The sequence below is a fragment of the Artibeus jamaicensis genome, unplaced genomic scaffold, assembly GCF_021234435.1.
Source record: "Artibeus jamaicensis isolate MK-2021 breed Jamaican fruit bat unplaced genomic scaffold, CSHL_Jam_final scaffold_1689, whole genome shotgun sequence".
Taxonomy (NCBI): domain Eukaryota; kingdom Metazoa; phylum Chordata; class Mammalia; order Chiroptera; family Phyllostomidae; genus Artibeus; species Artibeus jamaicensis.
The window spans coordinates 12,037,607-12,061,858 of NW_026522029.1; the positions used below are offsets into that span (position 1 = coordinate 12,037,607).

Here is a 24,252-nt window from a genome sequence, read left to right on the forward strand (position 1 = left end):
GCATGTACTATTGAAGGAAAATCTGCATGTAAGTGGACCTGAGCAGTTGGAACCTGTGCTGTCCAAGGGCCAGCTGCCCAGAGCTTGCAGCAGGTACCACACACAGGAGGGTGACATCCCAAGATACATGTATCTGATTCCCAGAGGGTTAAAAACAGTTGTTACATGTGTTGAGATGTGATCGTTTCAATATGCATTTTCCACCCAGGTCATTAAACCAATAACCATCATACTTTCTGAGTATTGTTGACAAAACTGAATTCACGTTTGTATTGAAAAGCCCACTTTTCATATAAAAGTATACAGGTTATAAAAACTGGTGATATTATCTAATGTCACTGCTCAATTTCAATAGCAATCAAGATGAAGGACAGTGACTGTCTGTGAAATGGACCTTAAAGGACAGAGACTGAGTTTAATTAATAGAAAACAAAGAACAGATATTATAGGTTCTTAATCCAGGGTCCAACAGCTATTTTGAGGAACCCGAGAACACCCTGAAGTTTTATATAAAATGTGAGTGTTGGCTTCATCAGATTCTCAATGGATATGAGATTGAAAGACGAATCAGTACACCTAGAAGTGTGGTGATCATACTGTTGAACAATTTTATAAGACCTCAAGTAATTCAACAGCAAATGACTACATAATAGCATTTCCTTTCCAGAGTTAAACTGGATATACCCCTTCCCAAAGCAGTTAAATAAACAAACAACAAAGGTGACAGCAAAAACCCTCAACTCAAGAGACGTCAGCTTCTACCGGTAAACAAGTGAATCCGAAAAACAAACTAAGCAAACAAGAACAGAGGCAGGATCACGGACACAGAGAGTGTTCTGATGGTTACCAGATGGGAGGGGGGTGTGGGCAAAAAGGTGAGGGGGTAAAGAAGTACAAATAGGTACTTACAGAATAGCCATGGGGATGTAAAACACAGTATAGGAAATGGAGCACAATGGTGGGGGACTGTCTGAGGGAGCAGGGGGTACCGAGTGGAGGGGGGCAAAGGGGACAAAATTGGGACAAGTGTAATAGCATCATCAATGAAACATAATAGAAACTGCAAGGGGTTTCCTACTGCAGTCAAGACCAGAGGAAAATCATGAGACAGTTTCTGCATAAAATTAAAGAGAGAAGAAGAGAATGACACATAGTTCTCCAGATGTCCGCTTTATAAACCTCTTCCCCATTGCAAGACCTAATAACAAATTCAGTAAAACCTCTCAGATATGCCCTCTCTGGAGTCTTAGGGGTGAAACACAGATGCCACTCCCCCACAGACAGGAAGGGCACTCCCCCAAGGAGGCAGAAAACAGATTTCTCCCAATTCCAAGAAAGTGGGCAAAGCTAAGACGTGGGGTTGGAGAACAAAGACTCTCTCTACCTGCCCAAATGAGGAGGGGCCTTGCCACTCCTGTTTGACCATGAGTGGGGGGTGGGGAAAAGAAGCGGGGACCCAAATCTTAAGACCTACTGCTCGCGATGGGCCCGGATGTTAAGATATGTAACCATGCCAGGCTGATGTGTACAAGACAAAGTAACTGGGCAGGAGAGGTGTCGGCAGAGCAAAACCTGAACCTCCCGGTGACAAGCTACGTGGCACTAGGCAAACAGAGCTTGGAATCCACCACCCCACAGCTTCCGCCCCAGCCCTTCCCGCTTCGGTTACCAGTTGCTCCAGATGCCGTAGAGTAGTTCAACAAAAGCGAAAGATAGGTTCAGGCACAGGAAGAAAAACAGGTTCCGAGACGTCTGGTCCGACAGGATAGACCTGGCACGACAAAGTGGGGAAGCGCCCGAGAGTCAAGGGGGTGCCGGGACCGGACGCTAGGTCCCCTTTCCAGACCCTCCGGGTCTTCACAAACGAGGGTGTCCCCGACGCTCCCTCCCTGGACCTGGGGCCATCCTTCGATCTGGGCCTTGTCCCCCTCCCCGTGCCGGACACCCACTCCCCGCAAACAGGGCACCCCGCACCTAAACCAGCCCGAGATCTTGCCGAACAGATTGAACTTGGGTGGTTTGTATTCATCATCTTTGATGGACAAGGGCAACATCTTCAATGCCCGGCGAAGGGCCGGGTCTACTCCCCTCTGGCAGTGGCTCCGTGGGTGACAGTAGTGACAGTGCTAGCGCCTCGGACGGGAATCCCCAGCGAGCCTGCCGGGCCGCGCGCAGCTGGGAGACAGACACCGACACACGCCCGGGAACTCGCCGACTTCCGGCCCGGGCCGCGCAACGCGTCCTGGGATGGGAAAGGGGGCGGGGTCGGGGAGGGACAAGCGCCGTGGGCGGGGCTTACAGCCGTAGCCCAGTGCTTGCTACGCTACGGCCTGGGGGGCGGAGCGGGATGGCAGGTAGTAGTCCACTGTCTCGACTTGGGGAGCCACCTGCGTTTGGGAAGAAACTCCTGGGGTGGGACTAGAAGGAGAGGCGTTCGCGGCCCCCGCCCCGACGGCCTCGCCCAGTGTTCCGGGATGCGCCGCGCCCGGGGCCTGCCCTTTCGCCACTTCTCCGGTTAGAGTTAATTCCCAGCGCGTGCTGCCGCAAAGCCCGAGAAAGCGGTGTCCTCTCGCCGCCGTTCCGCAGGTGGCATAAGCGATGGTGTGGGTGCATTCTGCGGGCCCCCCAGTTTTTCAGGGCCCATATAGCCGCCCCGCAAAGAATGGGGCCCTTCCGTAGGGCCACGAGACGGAAATCGGGAGATGTGCAAAAGAATGTGGAAGCGTTTACGGGGAGCTGCTGCGAGCCCGCGCTCATCGGGGGTTTAGTTGGTGCACTACTCCCCCCAGTCTCGGCCCGCCGGTACCCGCAGGGGCGCCCTGGACCGCGACGGGCTGACCCTCCCCTCCCGTTACGAGTGCGGGAGAAGCCGACTTTTCCCAGCCCCCGTGGGGCGTCCGGGGTCGTTGGGACACGCCTTCGGACGCCTTTCTGGGACTCCGTTTGGGGGACGGTCAGGTGCATCACGTGAATGACTTGACGGCGTTACCTTGCGGAAGAAACGGGGCGAAGCCGGACTGGTTCGGAAACGGGTTGGGAACTGGAAAACCGAGCTTCCTGGGAAGGGCCTGGATGCAACAGGAAGTGGAGCAGGAGCGAGGGCGTGTGGCCGGCCCGGGGGACAGTCCCAGCTCCGGGCGCTCAAGCAGCGGGTGCCAAGTCCTCCCAGAGACCTGCAGACGCCGCAAAGTGAGCGGGATGCGCGCTGCAGGGTTTAGAACGACTCACGCACGCACTTTCGCGAGCAAGCGAACCGCCCCTTCCGTTTCGTGTCAGCCTAGCTGCTAGCAAATACCTCAGCGGCCCCGCTGCAATCTCTGCTCCTGAGGTAAGGAAATCGCACAAGGCTCTCTCTCATGTTAAAAATGTTTGCAATGAGGGTGATGCGTGTTTTGCTTCGGTTCTGGAACTTTGTTGGTGGGGAGGGTAGTGGGTGGGTGGTTTTATTTTTGAAAATATAATGTATGTATTCTCCGATTTAAAAAAATGTTCATGTTCATTAAAACTGCTGTGCAGAAACAGCTAGATTCCAGAAATTAAGTTCTGGAACGAGTATTTTGACTTTGCCTTTGTTGACGTATATTTTATTAGCATTTTAACTTAAATATAGAAATATTTTCAATTAGTGGCATTTACTTGTGTTTATTAGGAAGCTTTTATATTAGCCATAGACTTCGAATTTTACTCTAACATTAAGTGGGTGCAAACCAGGTTAAGGATAGGTAAATACTTCCATGGCAATTGGGTTTTTCTGCAAAAGGGCTTTATTTCAATATGATGCAATTTAGGAGGCAGAAAGAAGGTCTATAGAAATAACCAAATTTCAGCAACTGATTTCCATAACTCACGGTCAGCTGCAACTTAAGTCTGTACTTTTGTATTATGCCTTTAAAAATAATTGTACAGTATGGTGATTACCAGAGGGAAAGGGTTAAAGGGGAGGTAGGAGAGGATAAAGAGGGGATGAATGGTGATGGAAGGAGACTTGTCTTGGGGGTGAACACACAGTGCCATATACAGATGATGTGTTATATAGATTTGTACATCTGAAACCTATGCAATTTTATTAACCAGTGTCACCCCGATAGAGGCAATTTACAAATAAACAAATTGTGCATTTTATCCTATATTACTATAAATGAGAAATTGCACCACTGGTTTATGGAGAAATCTGCAGTACCCCCTTTGAAATAGTTTTAAAGCGAGTGGGAGAAATTAAAGTTTAATTTCATTTATATTGGCCTCCTGGGATTCCCAAATTCTCTGCCTCCCACCTCAAAAATATGAGATAGGTTTTCCTGTGACTGGGAGGGCCTGCTCCTTTCCAAAGCGTCAATGTCACTCAGAGCTTTCAGTCTTGGAGGACGCAATTACAACCTCCAGCACTAAAGGCATTTCAGTGAAAATATAAACTGAGCGTTGTTGAAATCAGAAAAAGTTCTATGAATGGAAAATGCTTGTGTCTCACTTCTTTTGTCATCTTGAAGTAGTATTTGTCCATGTATGTTAACCACTATGTTGACAAAGCTGAAGTTACTTTTTTTCATTCATTCAGCAATCCTATAATGAGTGTCCACTGTACACCAGACTGCGTGCTGGGCCCTGGTGTGTGGGGGGTGGGGGGTGGGGGGAGGGAAGGAAGTGGGTTACAAAGCCAGAGAAGTCCAAGTTCTTTTCCCAGAGGAACTGGATGGAGGAAGGAGCTGACCTGAGGGTCAGGAGTAGTGACAGGCAAATCAGCTGCTAATTTTAGAACGGTGATGCGCGCAGAGCTGCTGTGGTGGTGGGGGGGGGTACAGGGAGGAGGGGCCTCCAGCGCTAGGGGAGCCTGTGACGCACGCTAAGCCATCCTTCTGACCTTTCATAACTTGTATCGTGAAAGAGCATGATTCTGGAAAATCAAAAATGATTCTTCAGCTCTTTGTGGGTGGTCATTACAGAGGCAGTATCTTTAAAGTCTCCTATCAGATTCTTAACTCCTGTTTATGCCGCAAGATTAAATGGGTGTATAAGATTACAAAATATATGATATTATGATGAACATTTTAAAATTAATAAGTGGATTTCTACTCTGAATATGTTTAATATCTGTTTATGTCATCTCCTGATTAGTTGCATTAGATTAACTGTGCAAACTCCATGGGGGGGGGACCAGTTTTTCACACATGTGACGGAGGCTGTAAGAAGTAAGAACAGAAAGAATTAAGGGGCTGACGCTCGTCTGCAACCAGGGTTCCAGCTGCCTTCAAGTGACACGCAGCCAGGAATAGGAAGGATGCCATCTGTCACCCCTCAGTCCTCTACCCTGGCGTTTATTTTTTTTTAAATTTTGTTTATTTATTTTAAGGGAGAGGGGAAGGAAGGGAGAAAGAGAGGGAGAGAAACATCAATATGTGGTTGCCTCCTATGCACCCTGCACAGGGGACCTGGCCCCCAACCCAGGATCGTGCCCCGACCAGGAATCCAACCAGCAGCCCTCTGGTTCACAGGCCGGCACTCAATCCACTGAGCCACACCAGCCAGGCTCAACCCTGGCATTTACCTGCAACCTATTTTAGGTCCCATCGTTTTTTAGACGCCTCACACTGAACGCCCTGTGAACGTTTAGGGGAAAAGGAGCTGTGGTGAAGGACAAAACTACAGATGCTTAAGAACCTGGGAACAGAGTATCAGCTGTATGACCAATACATTCAGAGACTTTGCTCCAGCGCATACATGTTCTGGTTTCTGACGTGTAAACACGTGAGACAGGGGGATGCTCTGAGCTCATTCTGCTTCTGGATACTCTAGAGAAACATGAAAACAAAAATATAGCAGTATCAGCAGCCACCTGTAGGAAGACATTATCTCCCTCATTACCAAAATGTAGTTTTTAGAACATAGCATAGCAAATTTTAATTTCTAGAAATATTTCAAAGCCTGTGGACAGTGGTACTAAAAGCATTTTTAAAAAATTCCTGCTCGTTGACAAAAGCATCACAGAAGATCCTTTGATGTCTCTTAATAGCATCAAGAGAGTCTGTTCCTATCGATTACTGAAGCTGGAAGGAAAAGGGGATTGAAACCATCAGGATGAGGTGAGTGCCGGGACATTTTTGCTCTGTTTGAGTTGTGATAAAGTACACCATTGCCATCTTAACTGGTTTTAAGTGAGCCGTTCAATAGTGGTAAGTATGTTTACATTATTCCAGCTCTAGAACTTTCTCACTCTGCAAAACGACCCCCTGTTCGCCATTCCCCAGCCCCTCACAACCGCCGTTCCACTTTCTTTCACTGTGAAATTGACTACTCTCACTTCCTCAAATGAGTGGAATCGGGAATATTCGTCTTTTTTGTGTCTGGCTCATTTCATTTTGCACAATGTCCTCAAGGTTCATGCATACTGTAGCATGCATCAGAATGCCCTCTCTCCCTCCCTTCCCCCCTCTTAAAAAATAAATAAACAGGAAATCTTAAAAAAAAAAAGTCTCCAGTCTTTACCAAATGCCCCCTGGAGAGCCATATTATTCCCAGTCGAAATCTCTGGTGCAGAAGGTGCTAGAATAACAATGTCAAACATAGCTGAGAGGGCGTGCCCCCTACCTGCGAAGAGCTGGTGAGTTAACACGTGTGTAGGATGTGTCATCCGGTGGAATCTTTGGTCTGTGTACTGTGCATGCGGAAGACGTAAGCACACGCCATGACAGGCTAAGTGCGCAGTGCCGGGTCTGATAAGTAGTCAGCCCACTGTGATGGTTTGCTGCTGCCGTTACCATCTGCTCTCCTTGCTAGGGTTCCGCTTATGATCTCATGTGGACGAACGTCTGCTATCGAAAAGTCAGTTTGAAGTCAGTATACTGCAGTGCAGTACGCGTATGTTGGAACATCCAGTTGTACACTTTAAACATGGGTGGTTTAAATGTCAACAATATCTCAGCAAAGCTGTTCGATAAATGAGTGTACTGCTAAGGGAAACATGCCATTTGAAAACGATCTCAGTTTTAAATTTTTTGTAGTAAAATGAGGGTAAATTTTGAAATGCACGGTTTAACCTTCCTGGTCGGTGCAGAAGATCTTCTATCTGCAGCAGCCAAGGCGTCAGGCCAGCAGGGAGGGTTCCTCCGCGGGCCTCGCTGTCTCAGGCCAAGGTGGGGGAACCGGAACGGAAAGGAGACGCACGGCTCTCCTCGTTGAAAAAGCAGAAACCAAGCATGGAGACTGGTGGGAAGGCTAACAGCTCGTCTCCGTCCCCCTCCAGGTGTCATTGCCACGTCTGCAGCCTCCCTGGCAGGGTGCTGGGCATCCGGGCCGCGCGCCTCTCGCTAGCCCTCGTCCTGGCCTTGCTGCTGGTGGCCGGGGCTCTGACCACCTTCCTCCCCAGTAACCGAGACGACGAGGTGCTGGAGCTGCGGAGGGCAGCAAAGCCCCAGGGCAGGCTGGTCCGGGACGCCTTCACTCTGGTCATGCAGACGTACAACAGGACGGACCTGCTGCTGCGGCTGCTGAACCACTACCAGGCGCTGCCACGGCTGCACCGGGTGATCGTGGTGTGGAACAACGTGGGGGAGAAGGCGCCCGAGGACGTGTGGAATTCTCTGGGGCCGCACCCTGTCCCCGTGGTCTTCAAGCTGCAGACAACAAACAGGATGAGAAATCGGCTCCAGAACTTCCCGGAACTGGAGACCGAGGGTGAGTTGCCACTGGTGCCGCCTGCTGGTCCTCACTGTCCAGAGAAGAGCAGGGGAGGTCAGTCGCAGGAAAGCGCGTGGAGAAGCTGAAGGGACAGTTTCCACATGTCAGGAAGCAGTTTCCTGGGGAGGAAGGCACGTGCCCATGGCACAGGGGGGAGCCTTGGTGTTGGGAAGGAGCTGGGCTGCAGTTACACACCCTCGCATCTCCGGAGGCAGTGAAGTGCCGTTCAGCTCAGGCTGACCGCATGGCTGGCCACCCTCATCCTCCTGCCTTTCAGAGCAGTTTCACGAGGTCCCAATTTGCTCTAAAGAACGTCAGGGTTATTTATTTATAGGTTCACTAGTTCCTATGGTTAATTTCCCCCTCAGGCGGTTATAAAATCAATTACAATTCGAATAACAACTTCCTGCTACACAGATCTCTCCAGGGGTCCGTGTTCCTTTTTACTCACTTGTTGGGGAACACCTCATTTGAAGGGTCTGCACAGACCCCCGTGAACCTTACTCACTGTGTCTTCACTTCCACACTGTTCAGTTCAGTTATTCTCCCTTTCCTTTCAGCGGTGCTAATGGTAGATGACGACATGCTGATCAGCGCCCAGGACATTGCGTTCGCTTTCTCCGTTTGGCAGGTAAGGCTGCTGAGTGCCTTGTGAGGCCGTCAGCATGAGGTCCTGTCTAGAGTCTAAGCAGAGCATTGCAGTTTGATGTGGGGGTCGCCCAGCACGGGGAGGCAGGGTTTACTAAAGGAGATGCGTTTGTGACGTGGTCCCCTCGATTTCCTGCACTCAGTTAAGCTGGCTGGCGGGGCGCGCTGTCTTGCACCCGTGTTCGATTGGCACTTGGGACTCCGGGTGGAGGAGCCACAGCTGCCTTCCAGAGGACAGTGTGGACGCGACCCCTTGTGTGGTCGGCAGAGCTGTTTCCCTCAAGGCCACCTGTGTCTCAAACGAGAAGTGCCCTTTTGTATTAATATGGTATATAGCCTTCGTTAGAAGGAAGCGTTTAGTGCAGCTGCAAATTTAACCCTGATTCTGAGGCCCTGGTTTAGAAATGAATAACAGTAATTCTCTAGGCACCATGGAAGTGGCAGTTTGTTCATTTCTTTTCTCCTCAAACCCTGGCTGGGATAAGCAGGCCCAGACCACCCACAACCCCACTGTTCTGTAAGAGCAGGCCTTTCCTACTGAGTACGTGTGAGTGGTCACCGGCTATTAGAGGCCACACGCCTATTCATTCCCTGGAACCAGACTGCACACACATGCACAAACCCTGTCCGACCCGTGGACACTGTGCTCCACAGTGAATGGTCTGTTCGCACAGCCGTGACCCACCCTGGTTGGCTCCTTGGGGCCGAGCAGCATTAGATGTGAACGGTGAGCGGTCACAGGACACCATACACACCAGCGTCCTCAGACTTCGGCTTTTAACCTGGTGCCCGTGTTCTGCTCAGCAGGTGGTCCCCCGTCATTGGTTTTCCCAGCCCTGCGAATAAAGGCTACATGCCCCAAAAGTCCTCACGTGGTGCTCCAGCCGTGAGATTTTTATGTCAGGCAAAAAATCCACTTCCCTAAAATGTCAGGGGTTTGGGGCATGGTGGTGGGGGAGAAATATGAGGACTGTGGTTTATTAGAATGCTACAAGTCAGCCGTAATTGAAGAGGGATAAATACGATTTCAGGTTGTAATTGTAACAATGTCAAGAACCGTTGCAGTCCCTTGCCCCCGACGATCTGACTGCTACAGCACATTGTCACCCATGCCCTGCACAGTGGGACCATGTGGTTACAGTGACAGGCAAGACCAGACATCTGTCTGTGCCCCCCCTGCAGCCCCCCACTCCCCCAACGTTTCTGCCATCCCCTACCCCTGCACATCTTCCCCGGAGCCCCACAGCCTTTGTTTCCTGTCCCCCAACCTCCCCTTTGTCCCCAGCAACCCCATGGCCTCCCAGCAGCACCCCAGGCTTTCCCATGGTCCATGGTGCCTTGTTCACAAGTCCTGTCTGTCCCTATCTGGGCTGTGACTTGTGTTGTCGTTGTGAGAGCATCCAAACTGCAGAGAATTTTCATGACAATTTACTGGAGCCAGACAGAGGATAGGCCGGGAAGCACGGTGCCAACAGACCGAGAAAACTGCCCCCCTAGAGTGGCGGTTTGTGCATTTCGAGTGAAGAAAGGTGGGATGGGGCAGGCGGGGGGATTACAGCGGCGATTTTCAACCTTCGGCGTCTCCCGACACACAGAAACCGATTACCGGGACTCTGCAGCTCACCAAGAACTGCAGTTTTTGCCAATCTGACAGAAAGAATAGGTATAATTTTGACTCATCCACGGCTGTTGTTGGGTTGGCTGTTGCCATTTTTTAATTTGACAAGGTAAGGGAGAAAAGAGGTCAGTTATTGCATGTTTAAGAAATTCTTTCAGGTCAGATATCACATGTTTTAAAGATTCTCTCCGCATGCCAGTTGCAAATCGCTGGGTTACAGGCTACGTAAGAAGACTTGCTCTCTGAAGGGGGCTTCGTTTATTTCAGAGGAGGGTCCCCGAGGGGCACAGAGATGATGGGCAGGGCTGGCTTTCACTGAAGAAGTTACCGGCCTGGGGCCTCACTGCGCGCCCTGACCCGCCCAGTTAGGGACTCAGGATCGATCCGCTGAGGCTACTTCCCGTAGAACGCCTTATGGTGCCCACCCTGAAATGGGACTGAGCCCAGCCTGAGTGTGTGTGTGTGTGTTCCTAGTTCAGTGTCTGTTCAGTAAATGAATGAAACTCAAACTATTTGTCGGATTAAACGAAACCTTTTAACCCTGTAAGTTCTTACCTCTCTCACCTGCTTCACTGGTTTTCTTTTGTCTGCGGATGTTTTTAGTGACCATCACCTTAACGTTCAATAGTCCAGTTTTACTGCTCTCCTTCCTTCAGTCATCCCAACACATGCACACACACACGCACACACGCGTGCACATACATGTTTTTAAGGAGGAAACACGCAGCCTGAAAAGGGATAAAAATAGAATAGTGTCTAAGATCAGCAGTGACTTTCAGGAACATTGGCGTCAACATGGAAAACCAGTAACACCATTACCTATAGACCTCTAATTGTATATACCTCTTAGGGATGAAAAGTTTTTCAAAATAACCACATCATGGCTTCCTATCTCCTGGGATAAATAGCATTCACGAAGCCAACTCCTCTGGGGCACGCTTCGAAGAACCAGACGCTGGTGACGAGCGTTTAGTAATAGCAGATGATGTGTGCGCTCGGAGAATGTGGGTGAGGGTAGAGCTTTGGGTTGTGATGGAACTTGACCTGCACACTTACCAGGATGTGGATGTGCGAAGTAGCCCAGAATTACATGGAATAAGGAGTAAAATAAAGTTGATGATTTGTTGAATTCTCCCTGTACTAACTCGTTGCCCTTTTTCACCATGTCTGCTCCAAGAAATAGCCCACTTACTTGTCCTTTTTCCATCTGTTCAGCAATTTCCCGATCAAATTGTAGGATTTGTTCCTAGAAAGCACGTCTCCACCTCGTCGGGCATCTACAGTTACGGAGGCTTTGAGCTGCAGGCCCCAGGCCTTGGGGACGGTGACCAGTACTCCCTGGTGCTGATCGGGGCCTCCTTCTTCAGCCGCAAGTACCTGGACCTCTTCCAGAGGCAGCCCACAGCCGTCCACGCCCTGATTGACGAGACGCAGAACTGCGACGACATTGCCATGAACTTCCTCGTCGCCAAGCACATCGGCAGGGCTTCGGGGGTGTTTGTGAAACCCGTGAACATGGGCAGTTTGGAAAAGGAAAGCACCGGGGGCCACTCGGGAATGTGGCACCGAGCCGAGCACTTTCTGCAGAGGTCCTACTGCCTCAACAAGCTCGTGGCCATCTACGACGGCATGCCCTTGACCTACTCCAACATCATGATCTCTCAGTTTGGCTTCCCGTACGCCAACCACAAAAGCAAAGCGTGAAAGTCCAGCAGAAGCAGACCTTACAACTACTCAGCATCTGAGCAGCTCCTCGTGGTTGACTGTTTTGTATTTTTAAGCAACACGATGCACTTTTATCCAAAGTTCAACGAAGGAAAAAAACGTACAGTGGTTCTAGGATAGAAAAGTCACATGAACTTCAAAAACCAAGGAGCTGGGGGATCTTCTTGCAAGGGGTCTTCATCCAGAAATATAACTCCTAGCTGGGCAGCTTGATCGTTTGCGTGCGGAGACAGTCCTTTGATTTCTCGGACTCCCGGCCTTTGCCTTGAGGACCCGGAGCAAGCTGTTTACAGGGTCGTAACCTGCAGGGAAGCGCTTCTCCGCTTTCTCCTTGAAGGATGCTCACTTTCACTGGAACCCTGAAGTGCCCCTTTGTAACAGCCATGTGAGGAGAGACTGGTCTCGCTCCCGTATCAGAGCCGAGACTCGGTGCTTCCCCGCGGCCCTCCCGACCGGCCCGGCCCAGTTTCGATGCAGCCCCATGCTTTTCTCTGTCCCTCAGTCTGTCGTGACTGTGAGGCTCCGTTTAACAGATGGAAAACGTCCAGTGTTGTGCTTGGTCTTCCTGGGCATTGACTGCGTGGGTCACTGGGAAGGGCAGCTGATGATTTTATGCAACTCACTGCTCAACTGGGTTCAAGTAGTGCATCTTTGTCCCTGAATCGGACCTTGAGATTGCACATTAGTCCTTATGTCTTCCATAACATGTGTATTGTTTAAGAAATGTGTACAAAATAACATCTGAGGGAATGTTGAGTGAGAACTGGCAAAATTAAAACCCTTAGTACCAAAGGATCTTTATTTTGGGGACATAGGTTATCTCTTGGATGCTAAAGAGTTGTGTGTAGTATACACACAGTCGATTCCTGGCATTCAGAACTCCCCCCCCCCACCCCCAAAAAGATCTAGGGCACTGTTCACCATTGTGAAATTTGGGTTACGCGGATACAGGAACGAACGGGAGGTCTGCGTGGTCGTGGAGGAGTGCTGTGGGGAGTGTACGCTGGGGCGCCCTCACGTTGCCTGCTCTTTGTTCTGTGGGCCAGGACCTGTGCTCCGCGGGCTGGCTTGGTGCTTGCTCCCCTCCGGCAGCGAGGAACACAGAGGCCCCTGTCTCCCAGCCGCCCCTCCCTCTCTTCCGCCTCCACCCCTGCCTCCCATAATGCCGTTGTATTCCCACAACTGCAAAGCTGTGAAAATATCATCCTAACCCCGGTTTATGTTGCAACAATGAGGTCCTTGTGTCGTTGGTTCAGCAAACGTTGTCTCTTTGCCTTGGCACACGTGTGCGTGTCTTAATGCAGTCGGGTGAAATAAGCAGGACACAGACCCCACTGAAAACCCGTCAGGTGAATTCTCTGCTCTGCTCGAACTCGGTAGTGATTCGTGGCCTCCTGGGGTTTGCACTGTCAGGTAGATAATAAAGTGGCATGTTAGCACTCAGGTGTTCCGTGCTAATGAAGCCGACCCGCATTTCTGCGGTGTTTTTGCACATTTCCACGGAGCGTTCTAATATGAGGCACACGCGTTAGCCACATTCCCGAGTGTGCAGATCCTCCAGGTTTCCCCCCACTTTGTGTTCATGAACTTGTCTTCAGCACCACGTAAGCTAACTGTATCATGTTTTCCAGACATTAGAGAGCAAATATGAAAGCACAGTGAAGTACAGTCTGTATTACAAAGACATGTGCATTGTGGCTAGAATTTCGCTGAAACTCCTTTCCCTGCATGCCTCTTATTAAGCTCAGGCCTCAAACTGCATCAGGGGAGAAGGCGGCTTAGGGTTACGGGTTCCGGCCGGACACTGGGGTCTCCTACGCTTCCTAGACGTCATGTGTACTCAGCTTCTTAGAGCCTCAGTTTCCTCATCTGCCAAAATGAGAGTCATGTCCACCCAGGGGAGACAGTGTCTGTGAAAGTAGCCTTGCCTTCAATGCCTTGTCCATTTAAAATGGTCATGAGCCCTGGCTGGTGTGTCTCAGTGGATTGAGTGCGGGCCTGCAAGCCAAAGGATCATGGTTCGGTTCCCAGTCAGGGCACGTGCCTGGGTTGCAGGCCAGTTCCCAGCAGGGGACCCACTACAGGCAACCATACATTGATGTTTCTCTCCCTCTCTCCTTCCCTTCCCCTCTAAAGATAAATAAAATCTTTTAAAAAATAAATAAAATGGTCATGAATCTGCTGGGATGTGTCATTGATAACAGGTACAGTTAATTGTACAACTCGGCACCTGGGTGAGTGAGCCCTTGGACTCAGCAGGCGACATATTCAGGAAACTGCTCCTACATCACAGTGGGCAGAGAACCATCACAATTTTTGTTTCATTTTTTTTATTTCAAGAGCCCTTTTTCTTATTAAAACGTGACAACGTACATATTCTAGCAATTTCGTCATACTCAGAACAGCGTGAAGAAGAAATTAAAGCCCCAAACCACATTAACAACGGCTGAACATGTATCTTTGTGTCTCTTCCTCTCGACTTTTCCAGGCATATATTTTAAGAGCATGGTTTGTCTGGTATTTCATTGGCCAGATAAGCCATCATCTATGCAATCGATCATCTTACCATTTTATTTGATAATTTCTTACTGGTGAAGCAGGTGGGTGAGTGTCCAGCCCAAGACCTTCAGTGCCTGGCTGTGTCGACTGTCACACGTGTTTTCCGTGTTCCTGATACCTGTTGCCACACGCCTCCAGGCGCGTTGCCATAGCTACCCTGCTACCACATCTCAGGGCACCGTTTCCCATCAGACTTGCCTTCCTTGCGTAGCACCTCACGTTTTCTCTCTTTCCCACGAACAAACTGCTCGGATGACATGGGGTTTGGAAGTGTCCGGGCCATGCCAGGAACTGTGTTAAAAAGGCTGAAAAGACAATCAGCTGTCGAATCAAAGACTGGAGAGCAGAAATCGGGAAGATTTAAACTGCTCCTAGAAACTTTGCTCAGGCTTGAGTTCAGTCAAGGAGTGACCCTCTTCTGGTCTCAGGAATAAGAAATTCGAAAGCACACACAAAAAAAGAGAAGTTCACACTTGTTCCTTTTGCAGAGACCTGGGCTTAGGCTCCAAGATCAGGTGTGTGCATGTGGGCATGTGTGTACATTTACGTGCATGCACCCACGCGTGCCTTTGGTGACCGTGGGAGGGTAGGAGGTAGAGGAAGGGATGGAGCGGGGGAAGGGGGTAACAGTGGGGTGGAGGAGGGATGCGGGGAGGCCAGGTCTCACTGGGTGCCAGGCTGGTGCTGGGCCGGTGGGGGGCCATAAGTGGTGAGATGGGACCCTCCTCTACCCCATGCTGCTGCAGAAGCCTGTTCTTGCTGTTCCGCTAGGGTTTGTCCACCTTCCGCTTCTCTCTCCATCTCTGTCTCCCTCTGCCCCTCTCTCCCCCCTTCTCCTCACTCCTCCTTTTATGAAGACTCCATATAAAGCTCTAATATTTTTAGAGGCATATGAATTTTATTTTTATTTACGCATTGTATTTTTTTTCTTTACATTTAGGGCCCTAGACGCCCCCCTGCCCCCAGTGTGGCGTGCGTCCATGAGTCGTTTTTCCTTTCTGCTCCGTCCCTCCCCAATATGTTCAAAAACACTCTTACTGCGATGGAATGCGAAGAACATCCAGTACACAGGGGACCTGCACTGAACCCTGGCTCCGCCTACTTCCTTGTCTGCCAGGTGGAGATCACGCACGTGCCCTGCAAGGTCACTGGCGGCCTTTGATTTTGAAGGGCGGAACGTGCGGACGTGTGTTGCAGTGATTATCGCCCGTGTACTTCGGTGACTCCAAATCTGATCTGAGAGCCAAGCATTTCCCTGGCTCAGGCTTGTTTCTCGCTCTCGATCCTTTTGTGCCTCCTTCCGCTTTCGCATCTGTACGAGCCGGCGTGGGGCTGCAGCACCTGGGTGGGACCTGTGAACCCGCGTGTCTCTGCCGCGCCGCACAGCGGTGTTACATAGTATAGCACGCACTTCGGTGACACGTTTCTGGTTAAAGTCAGAGGTTGAGTGAAGGTGAGCTAGATAGAGACCCCCAAACCCTGTGTATGTGTGTTCAAGTAGTTTTGCTTTAAATGAGAAACTTAACAAAAAGCTAGCGAAGACAGCTTTTATACAGGCAAGGACCCTGTTAGGGGAAAATGAGGACACACTAGTGTCCTATCAGCTAGGGAATAAGTTATGTAAATTGGTCTGGGTCTCAGCTGCCCCATCTACACAAGGGAGGGGTGAGCTAAATGATCAGTAAGTTTCTTTCCACTTGTAAAATTCTTCAAATTGGCGGGCTTTAAAGGAGCCAGGTCCCGCCTCTTGACAAACACACAAGTCCAGCTCGGCTGAGCTCACTCCCTCCCCCTGACCCAAAACCCAATTTCCCGAGAGTCCTCCCTCAAAGCGAAGACTAACTTAATCAACATCATTACCGTCGGGCAGTTTTAAGACAGAAAGGCATGACGATGATGGGACAATAAAGGAGACGGATGACGATGGTGACATCGTTCATTGGAAACGCCAACCCGCAGAGGTTACGATTCTAAAGACGATGCTAAAGGTTACGAAGTTCTGCTTCGTAGCCAAGCCCCTATTGCCACCAGCGCCGATGAAACCCCAGGGACACTCTCGGCCAGCCCACAGCCCACTCGAGCCGCGTGGAACGGCGAGTCAGAAAGGCCAGGCACAGCCGACCACTTTTTAAACCCCGAATACAAGGACGAGCTTTAATGTCTAAAACTGATTCTATTGACATTTGTAACATGGTGTTTTCTGGAATTCACTGCTTTACCAGCAGATGTCAGTGTAACCCAATTAATGAACGTTTTTCCTGAGTTAAATGCCTGCCAGTAAAGGAGTGAAAATAATCTTAAAATAGCAAAGTTAAAACCCTATTCTCGATGTTTTCAGTTAAGAATACCTTAAGTGGAGCTACAGAAAAATATTAATCCCTCAGAAGTTAAGTCCCCAGGGGCCCTTGCCTCGGCCTATCATGTTACGTAAGGTATAACTTACATGTGAATAGTTATTACCTTCTATGTGACAGCAGCGTTTTCAGGGACAGAAAAGACTCAGTCTTAAGTACAAAAATGCTAACCTGTGGCAAAGTATAAGAATAACAGTCTTAAAAACTCCCACATCATGGACATGACAGCCAAACCAAACTCCTTTGTCCCTGGTGACAAATTTACAGCCCGGAGTTCCTAACGAGCCCTAAATCACCCGCAGCGTGGCACCGCCTGTTGCTTAGGACTAGCCCTCGCCTTTGCACATGCAGTCACTCCGATGGGGGTGACAGCAGTGCCTCTTACGAGGGAGACGTGGACATCACCCCACACAGTCTCCGGAGCGACCCTGCAGTGCGGATACGCCAGTCCCCCACATCCGAGGGCTGATGACCGATGTTCAGAGAGGGCCCCCAGCAAAACAGAGCAACAGGCCGCAGGTGACCCACGGCCACGCCCGTCTCGGGGTGTGGTGCTCAGCCCTCTAAAAATGCTTCTTCGTGACCCGGGGAGGGGAGGCCCTTCCATGCTTTTGTGTCACACTTGGAGTTAACGCTCTATTGGCCGAAAGGTCCCTCCAACAATGACATGGGACACGGCTAGAACTAGACTGAAATTAGGGTAAAATAAAGAAATGGGTGTCAAATTACCTTTATAAAAAGCAAAGAGCAGTTTTTTGTGGTGTTTTAAATATGGCCTCACCACAGGACCCACCATCCCGCGCCCAGGTGTTTATCCAAGAGAAGAGCAGCGGCACCTGCACGGAACACCTGCACACGGTGTCTGTTAAAGCTTCACTCCGGTTCATCACCGAAGGCTGACAGTGACTCAAGCTCCCGTCAGCCAGTTGAAAGGTGAACGCACTGTGGTGTGTCCAGGTAACGGAACGCTGTTCAGCAATGAAGAGGGACAAACCGCTGACACCCAGGACGACAAGGGTGACTCTCGGCTCGGCAGGCCCGGTGCAGGAGGCAGTCCCGAAAGGCTGCGTGGCGTGGGACTCGGCGTGCGCCGCACTCCGGGAAAGGCGAGAGTGTAGGGACGGGGCGACGCTGTGCATTTATCAAAACTCATAGAACTATACTCCCCAAATCGGTGAGCTTTTATTTCCTGTAAATTTTACCTCATTGAACCAGACTTTTCCATTAAAAAAAAAAAAAAGTGAAAGACTTCAGGCACATCTATTCCTACTGCATTGGTAGTAAAATTTATGAGTAACTGAGCCGGGTAACGAGATAGCAGAGACTTAACATCCGAACTCTTGCCCTGGGCTCCCATGTTAGCCGGCCAGACCCTGTGCATGACCTTGGGCGAAGCCTTCTCTCCATCTCAGTGGGCTTGCTGTTACGGAAATTGCATTAAACACTGTGTTTAAATTCTTTAACCTTGAACTTCTCAAACTCGATTTATCATTCCATGAAATCTCCATCTTGTTGGTTACTTAAGGAAAACCCAGGTTGAGTCCGTAATTTCTTTGGTAGAGAATCAGAGTTAATAATAATTGTAGCTTTATTACCCACCATTCCTTTGGAGAGGGAATTACACAGTTTGGCCAGCAGGTGTCAGGTTCTCATCTATGAAAAACTGACCATCCTTCACCTCAAAATGCTTTTCAAATAAATATTTGCCCAATACTTTCAGCTGCAGTGGTTACAAACATTCCCTCTCTAAATAAATGCTCATGGAAGGAAGATGTTCTAAATAGTTGATTTTTTTTTCAATTTGGTTCCCAGCTCTAATCAGGTGTGGTCATAAAATCTATGTACCACAATGGAACAGAACTCCCTTGCACTGCATTGTAGTGAATATTCAAGGAGTTTCAGAAATGGGCTAATGCCATTACCAACATCACTCATCCAGTCTCAGCAAACTCAGTCTTTAACGCGATTGGCCTTGTGCTCCGCGGCCCCTCCCTGGGACACCTTCCTCTGGCGTCTCAGAAACGACACATCCTCACATATTCCAGGAAAGCAGGGTCCCCACTGTCCTGTGACCATTTTGTCAGGCTGTCTCTCCTCTCCTTCGGCTGCTCCCCAAGCCACGAATTCCTAGGAGGTCCCAGCGCTGCATCCCCAAGTACGTAGCGTAGGACCTTGTGCCCAATGATGTCGATGATGAGCAAACAGTTAAGTGAATGATCGAAACAACTGCACCATCTCAGAACACGTGGCGTTTCGATGACCAGGCGAAAAGTAAAAGGCCCGACAGTGCTCAGATCTACAGAAAAGCCCGCAGAGACACGACTGTTTTCCCCGGAGGAACATGTGACACACATCCCCGTACCGGAACAAGGGCAGCAGCGTACCAAAAAAACCCCAAATTTGGAGGACATCTCATGGCTTATGTGACAGATTAGGAGGGGGCCTTAATCCTTCTGTGCCAAAGACCCCTCGACATCTGTGGGAGCCTCTGGACCCCATCTCAGAATAAAGATTTTTTAAAGACAAAATATGTTAAGATGACAAAGAAAACCAGCTACATTTAAATACAGTTTTCAAACTACGTTCAAACAATTTGTTAATAAGATCTAGCAGCAGGTTTGGTAACTACCATAATTTTATAAAAGTGATGAGTACAAATGATGTTTTGAGAAACCCGTGACAACTAAAACATGGTACTAAAAAACACTCTGACAGTCACGGGCGCTGCTAATCCTTGGAAGCTCTTGCCTACGTTCACAAGTGGTGAAAAGGCGGACTAGGAAATTAAAGGTGTAGTTTTTCTCCTTACTAAGTTTGAAGACCCCTCAGGTTCTATGTGCGAACCGCGTGAGGGGTCTGTGGACCCAACGCTGAGACTCCCTGAGCCGAGTGAAGTTGGGACGGTGGAAACGAGTTGTGAGGACGAGGGAGCAGAGGGTCCCTGCTGTCCGAGCCGCCTCTCTTTCCTTCAGAAAGCTCACTGCTCGCTTCCTCGCCTCTCCTTTGCTCTCCGCCCCATTCCAGCAGGGTCTGCACCAGTCGCCCCCAGAAGCCTCTCTCTCACACCTGCCTGACGTCCTGGCATCATCCTGCAAGTGTGTTCTGGTCCTTCCCTCGCTTGGTTTCTCATTGGCTCTTGCACTGCTGACTGCTCTCCTCTTAAAAACTTCTTTCCTCTTTGGCCTTAACCTTCTCTTTCCCTCACGCTTCTCTGGTTCCTTCTCAGCCTCCTGCCCCGCCTCCTCTTCTTCTCACTCCTGTACCCCACAATTCTGCCTCTGCCTCCCGCCCACTTTCTGGGGACAGTCTCACTCATCGAGCCTGTGTTGCAGCCCAAGCCTCCATCCCGAACCCCAGTGCCCATGTTCATCTCTGAATGATGCTACTCATCTCGGCGGTACCCGGGGTCCCTCGAACTCAGAAATTCCAGAATTAAACATTTCACACACGCTGATTTATTTAATCCTCAGATCATCCCGTGGGGAAAGACTTAATTAAGCCTGAAATTACCAAGGAGGACATGGAAGCGAAGGGAGGGGAGGAGCTTGCCCAGGCAGAGTTAGGGTCAGGCATGGGTGTGCGGGACCCCAAAGCCCTGGGCCTTCTGTTGCCTCCTGGGTCTCCGGTGTTGCCCCCTCGAGTCTGCTCATCACGGTGCCGGCGAGGTGCTTCCTCAGAGGCCAGTGGCATCGCCTCACTCTGTGCCCGTGACCCCTCCGTGCCCCCGAGACCGCTCACCATGGAGCTGCATCCTCCTCGGGGCTGCTGCAGGCTCAGCCTGCTTCTCCCTCGTCCCCTCTGCTGCCACCACCAGCTGCCACTCCACGCACAGGTGCTCCTCCCACCACACGCTTCCCTCTCCTGTCCCACTGCCTCGGTCCGCTCAGACAGCCTAACAGAGCGCTGCAGGCCGGTGCCTAACCACCAGCGTGTTTCCTCCCAGTTCTGGGGGCTGGAAGTCCAAGGCCAAGGTGGCGGCAGCGTTGTTTCTTCTGAAGCCTCTCTCCTTGGCCTGCGGACGGCGCCTTCTCTCTGTGCACCTGCACCCCTGGTGTGTCTCAAGTCTCCAACCGCCCTGTCCCTCCTACAAGGACACGTTTGCGAACGTGTGTTATTTCTCACACGTCTCCTCTGACCCCTCCAGACCGAGCTCAGGGTCCAGGGTCCTGGGCGTGTCCTTCGACGGCAGCTTCCACACTCGGTCCACTGTACTTTTTACGAGGCTGACTGCAAGCTCACAGAGGTCAGGGTCAGCGTCTGGTCCACTGCTGCATCCCGGCGCCCTGCCCAGCACCTGGCCCATAGGAGAAGCACAAAACCTTGAGTGAATGAACGAACAGATTTCTTGGTTTCAGTCAAACCTTTCCTCACCCACCCTCGGTGCCCGGGAGGGAGAGAACAAGTACAAAAGTGTCGTTCGGCCCTTTAAGTCCCATCACCGACTCCAAGGAAGAATCCTATGTATAGAATCTCTACAGAGTCAAACTTTTGCTAAAATACTTCCAGAAGAGGGCCTATAATTAGCTTTTTCCATTTATGGTAGATCACAGTTTTAGAAAGTGCTTTTTTAAATTATTTAATCAAACTATGCCTCCTTGATTCTTTCTGCCCTTTGGAGTTTTGTAGATTTCCACTTCTATAGTATAAACCTCCATAAATTTGCGCAAAAGACACAAAATCCAAACTCTTTTAAAAGTGGTAAAGGCAGGTTATCGTGCATAGAAATCAGCTGGAATGTCTGGCATTTTGTTCCAAGGAAACACACAGGCCTTGCTGTTGAACTCGGGTCCTCACAGAAATCTCAGGAGTGGGGACGGACAGGAAGACTGGCGGCGGGGCCTTGAGCTTTTCCAGGGATGCGGGAGCAGCGGCAGCAGCGTGCGTGGGCGCGTCCCGTGTCCTGGACACAGGGGTCAGGGCTCATTTCCGGCTGCGGCACCTGACAATGGAACGTGCTGGGCACGGTTTCTCTATGCACTTTAGGTCTGTCCGTCCCCCTGCCGGTGTGGCCCGTGGTCGTTGTCCTAGTTCTGTGTCCAAGAGGCCAGCACTGCCTTCCCTCCTTCACCAGCTCCTACTTCTCGCAGGTCCTCTGTCATCGGGCACAAGCCTTCCTGCCGCCCCCGGGCCGCCGCCGCCCAGGCACCCACCCACATTTGCCCTGTGCCCCTTCCCACCCCCACTCCCTCTCCGGTCCTACGAGAGGTGGCCCTCACCTTCGGCGCGGCACCCTTCCCGCTCTCCTTCGTCACTACCACTTCCACCCCAGTTTAGTCCCCAAGACGGCCACAGGCCCGGGCGGCCACGACAACCCACCACATGCCCAGTCCTCACCCCTCACCGCCTCAGAGGCAGACCCCTCTGCGTCCCGCGGCGGGTCCTCGCCCCCCAACCCTCCGACCCCTCGCACCCCACACCCCTCTGGCTGTGTGTGAGCGACTGCACCTCCCCAGCCACCCTCCGCCCCCCAACTCCAGGTCCACTCTCGTGAGCACCCGCCCTCCCTGCAGCTCACCTGCACGGCCTGGTCACACTGCATCAGAGCGGTCCGCCCCGTCCTTCAGGCCTGCGTCCTCTGCACATTCTTGTCCCCATCAGCCCAGGCTTTGCTTGTTCCCTTTCCTCTCTCTCTCCTGTCTTTTTTATTGTGAGTTATAACCGGCAGTGAATAAAAGTACATGAAGTGTCTAACAGACGATGATAAAGAGAGCACCCAGATCTCCACCACTCAGATGCCGAAGAGAGAGTTACCCGAATAGTGGGACACCCCCACCCCCACCCCCACCCCCGTGGACCCTTCCCAGTCAGGTTCCCAGGATGAATTTAACAGGACTTGTAACTTAACACTCCGCGTCACTAAACACCATCTAGCTTTCTCCTGCGGCTCAAGGGTGCAGATTTTATTCTTCCTGCCCTGCCGTAGGCCCTGGGGAAGGGGCGGGGCGCAGTCCAGAGAGCGCTTCGGGACCCCCCAGAGTCTCAGCGGTGCTGAGCGGTCCTGCTCTTCAAGAGACGCTGCCTCACTGAGTGTGGACTAGAAAAAGCCCCGCGTGTCTCTGTGTCCAGGAGCTCACACTGCTGCACCTTTCAAACTCACAGGGGCCTCGCCCCTCTCCCATCGGGCCACTTCCGGCGGCCCAGCTTCACCCAGGGTCCCCTCCTCCCTCCTGTGCCCCCTGCTTTCGGTTGTCTTTTCCTTCTCGTGGGACTGAGCTTGCTCGGGAATTTCTCGGGGAGTTTCCAGTTTTGCAAAGCACAATGAGGAGGAATGTCTCGTGGGTGCCTGGAAGTCCGTGGCAACGCAGCAAAACAGCAGGCACTCTCTCCCGCGTCAGTGAAAGTGCTGCCCCGCTCACAGAGCAGCGCTCCTCCCCCACCCCACGACCCTCCCGCGAGAAACGCGGCGCCTGGCCGCCCTGCACGTGCAGGATGAAACACCTTAGCCAGCGCGCGCGCCACTCCACACCCTAAAGAGTCCTCGCAGAAGACTTCCTGCAGAGACTCCGTGCCAGGTCAGAGAGGAAAAGATATACCATGCAATTAGGAAATGCACATGCAGGACAGCAAAAAAAGACCTCTGGAGGAACCGTCTGGAGGTGACACAGATCTGACTCGAGGCCACGAGGCGCAGTGACTCACAAAACGCACGAAGCGCGCGTGCGGCATGCGGGGACGGTCAGAGAGAAACAGCACACCTTCCTTCTCCTCTTTGGTCGCATCCATGAACCCCTGGGCTGGTGGGTCGGATAAGTGTTCTCGCGAGGGAGAGTCTGAGATTTAGGGACGGAAGGGAGGACATCCACGCTTTGGTCCCATCCTAGACCTTCTACCACTGGGGCAACATCGTCTGGGAGGATTATTTCTGTGGGAGAAGCAGGAAGAGAATGCGCACCTCTTGAAATGTGCATCGTTTTTTTCCTAACAACAACTTAGTTCATGCGGCAGTGAGGTGCCTCCGTCAGGCAGGACAGGAAGCTACCCAACCAGCCCCTGACGTCAGCACTCGGTCCGCTGAGCGACTAAGGTTCACTGCTAACTTCAGCCGTGAAGAGAAGGGGCGTAGGATCCAGAAGATGGCCAGGCTATTTCCAGACCACCCCGATTCAAGGAAAAGCTGCTTCAGACACCTAAATGGGGTTCTATATATATATACACCATCATCCAATGAGGGTGAGTCAGGGAGCGGACCGGACAGACTGAAATAATCCGGTCTGCCCCTCTCTGAGGACGTGTCCTTGGCCAAGCACACGTCTCCGCCGAGCAGACCACTGTGTGGTCTGACGCACTGGTTCAGGAGAGAAAGCAGGAGAGTTCAAGGGCCCTACCCATGACCTCATCGGGTTTCCAAGCTCCTTCCTCACCAAGCTGAGCTCTCAGCCGGCTGTCCTGGGAGAAGGGCACCGGGGTGCTGTCTGCTTTGGGTGGTCTGCACCAACCCTGGGTCCCTCCTCAGGGGCCAGTGACCCTGTGTGTTTGGGCTGTTTTTCCCTCTGGCCCACGGCAAAAACGGGGCTGATTTTCTGCATGCGCAGCCTTAAATTTTTCATAATGTCATTTCTGTTGGTTTTTAATTTATTTATTAGGAAGAGCTAAATATCTTCTAAAACCCCAGAAAATTTCACCGTCTTCTCTCTCTCTCTCTCTTTGAAGATTACTTCCTAAAGCGCTAAGGGAGCG

General features: G+C 51.1%; 2 protein-coding genes across 7 annotated transcripts in view; one reads left to right on the forward strand and one right to left on the reverse strand.

Annotated features, from left to right (window-relative positions):
- The window catches only part of SLC30A7 (solute carrier family 30 member 7), a 53,031-nt gene extending 49,961 nt beyond the window's left edge, over window positions 1-3,070 (reverse strand). The window contains exons 1-2 of one of the 3 annotated variants that reach the window (XM_053655888.1): window positions 2,990-3,070; window positions 1,670-1,771 (exon numbers count right to left, since the gene is read on the reverse strand). Coding sequence is in view for 2 of the 3 variants with exons in the window: in XM_037153020.2 (XP_037008915.1) it covers window positions 1,670-1,771; window positions 1,975-2,054 (182 nt within the window). In the remaining variant the exon portion in view is untranslated. Of the gene's footprint in view, window positions 1-1,669; window positions 1,772-1,974; window positions 2,237-2,989 lie in introns of those variants that run through there. The other 2 variants (XM_037153020.2, XM_037153019.2) reach the window with 2 other exon arrangements.
- A 180-nt stretch (window positions 3,071-3,250) lies between these two features.
- EXTL2 (exostosin like glycosyltransferase 2) lies at window positions 3,251-24,252 on the forward strand. 4 transcript variants are annotated; one of them, XM_053655890.1, is made up of 5 exons: window positions 3,251-3,328; window positions 6,008-6,077; window positions 7,238-7,668; window positions 8,232-8,302; window positions 24,226-24,252. In XM_053655890.1, exons 2-5 carry the CDS (start codon window positions 6,073-6,075, stop codon window positions 24,235-24,237), a joined length of 519 nt encoding a protein of 172 aa, XP_053511865.1. In that variant the 5' UTR covers window positions 3,251-3,328; window positions 6,008-6,072; the 3' UTR covers window positions 24,238-24,252. The 4 variants fall into 4 exon arrangements, with proteins under 4 accessions (XP_053511865.1, XP_037008894.2, XP_053511864.1 ...); XM_037152999.2 differs by lacking the exon at window positions 24,226-24,252 and adding an exon at window positions 11,153-12,554; XM_053655889.1 differs by lacking the exon at window positions 24,226-24,252 and adding an exon at window positions 11,188-11,326.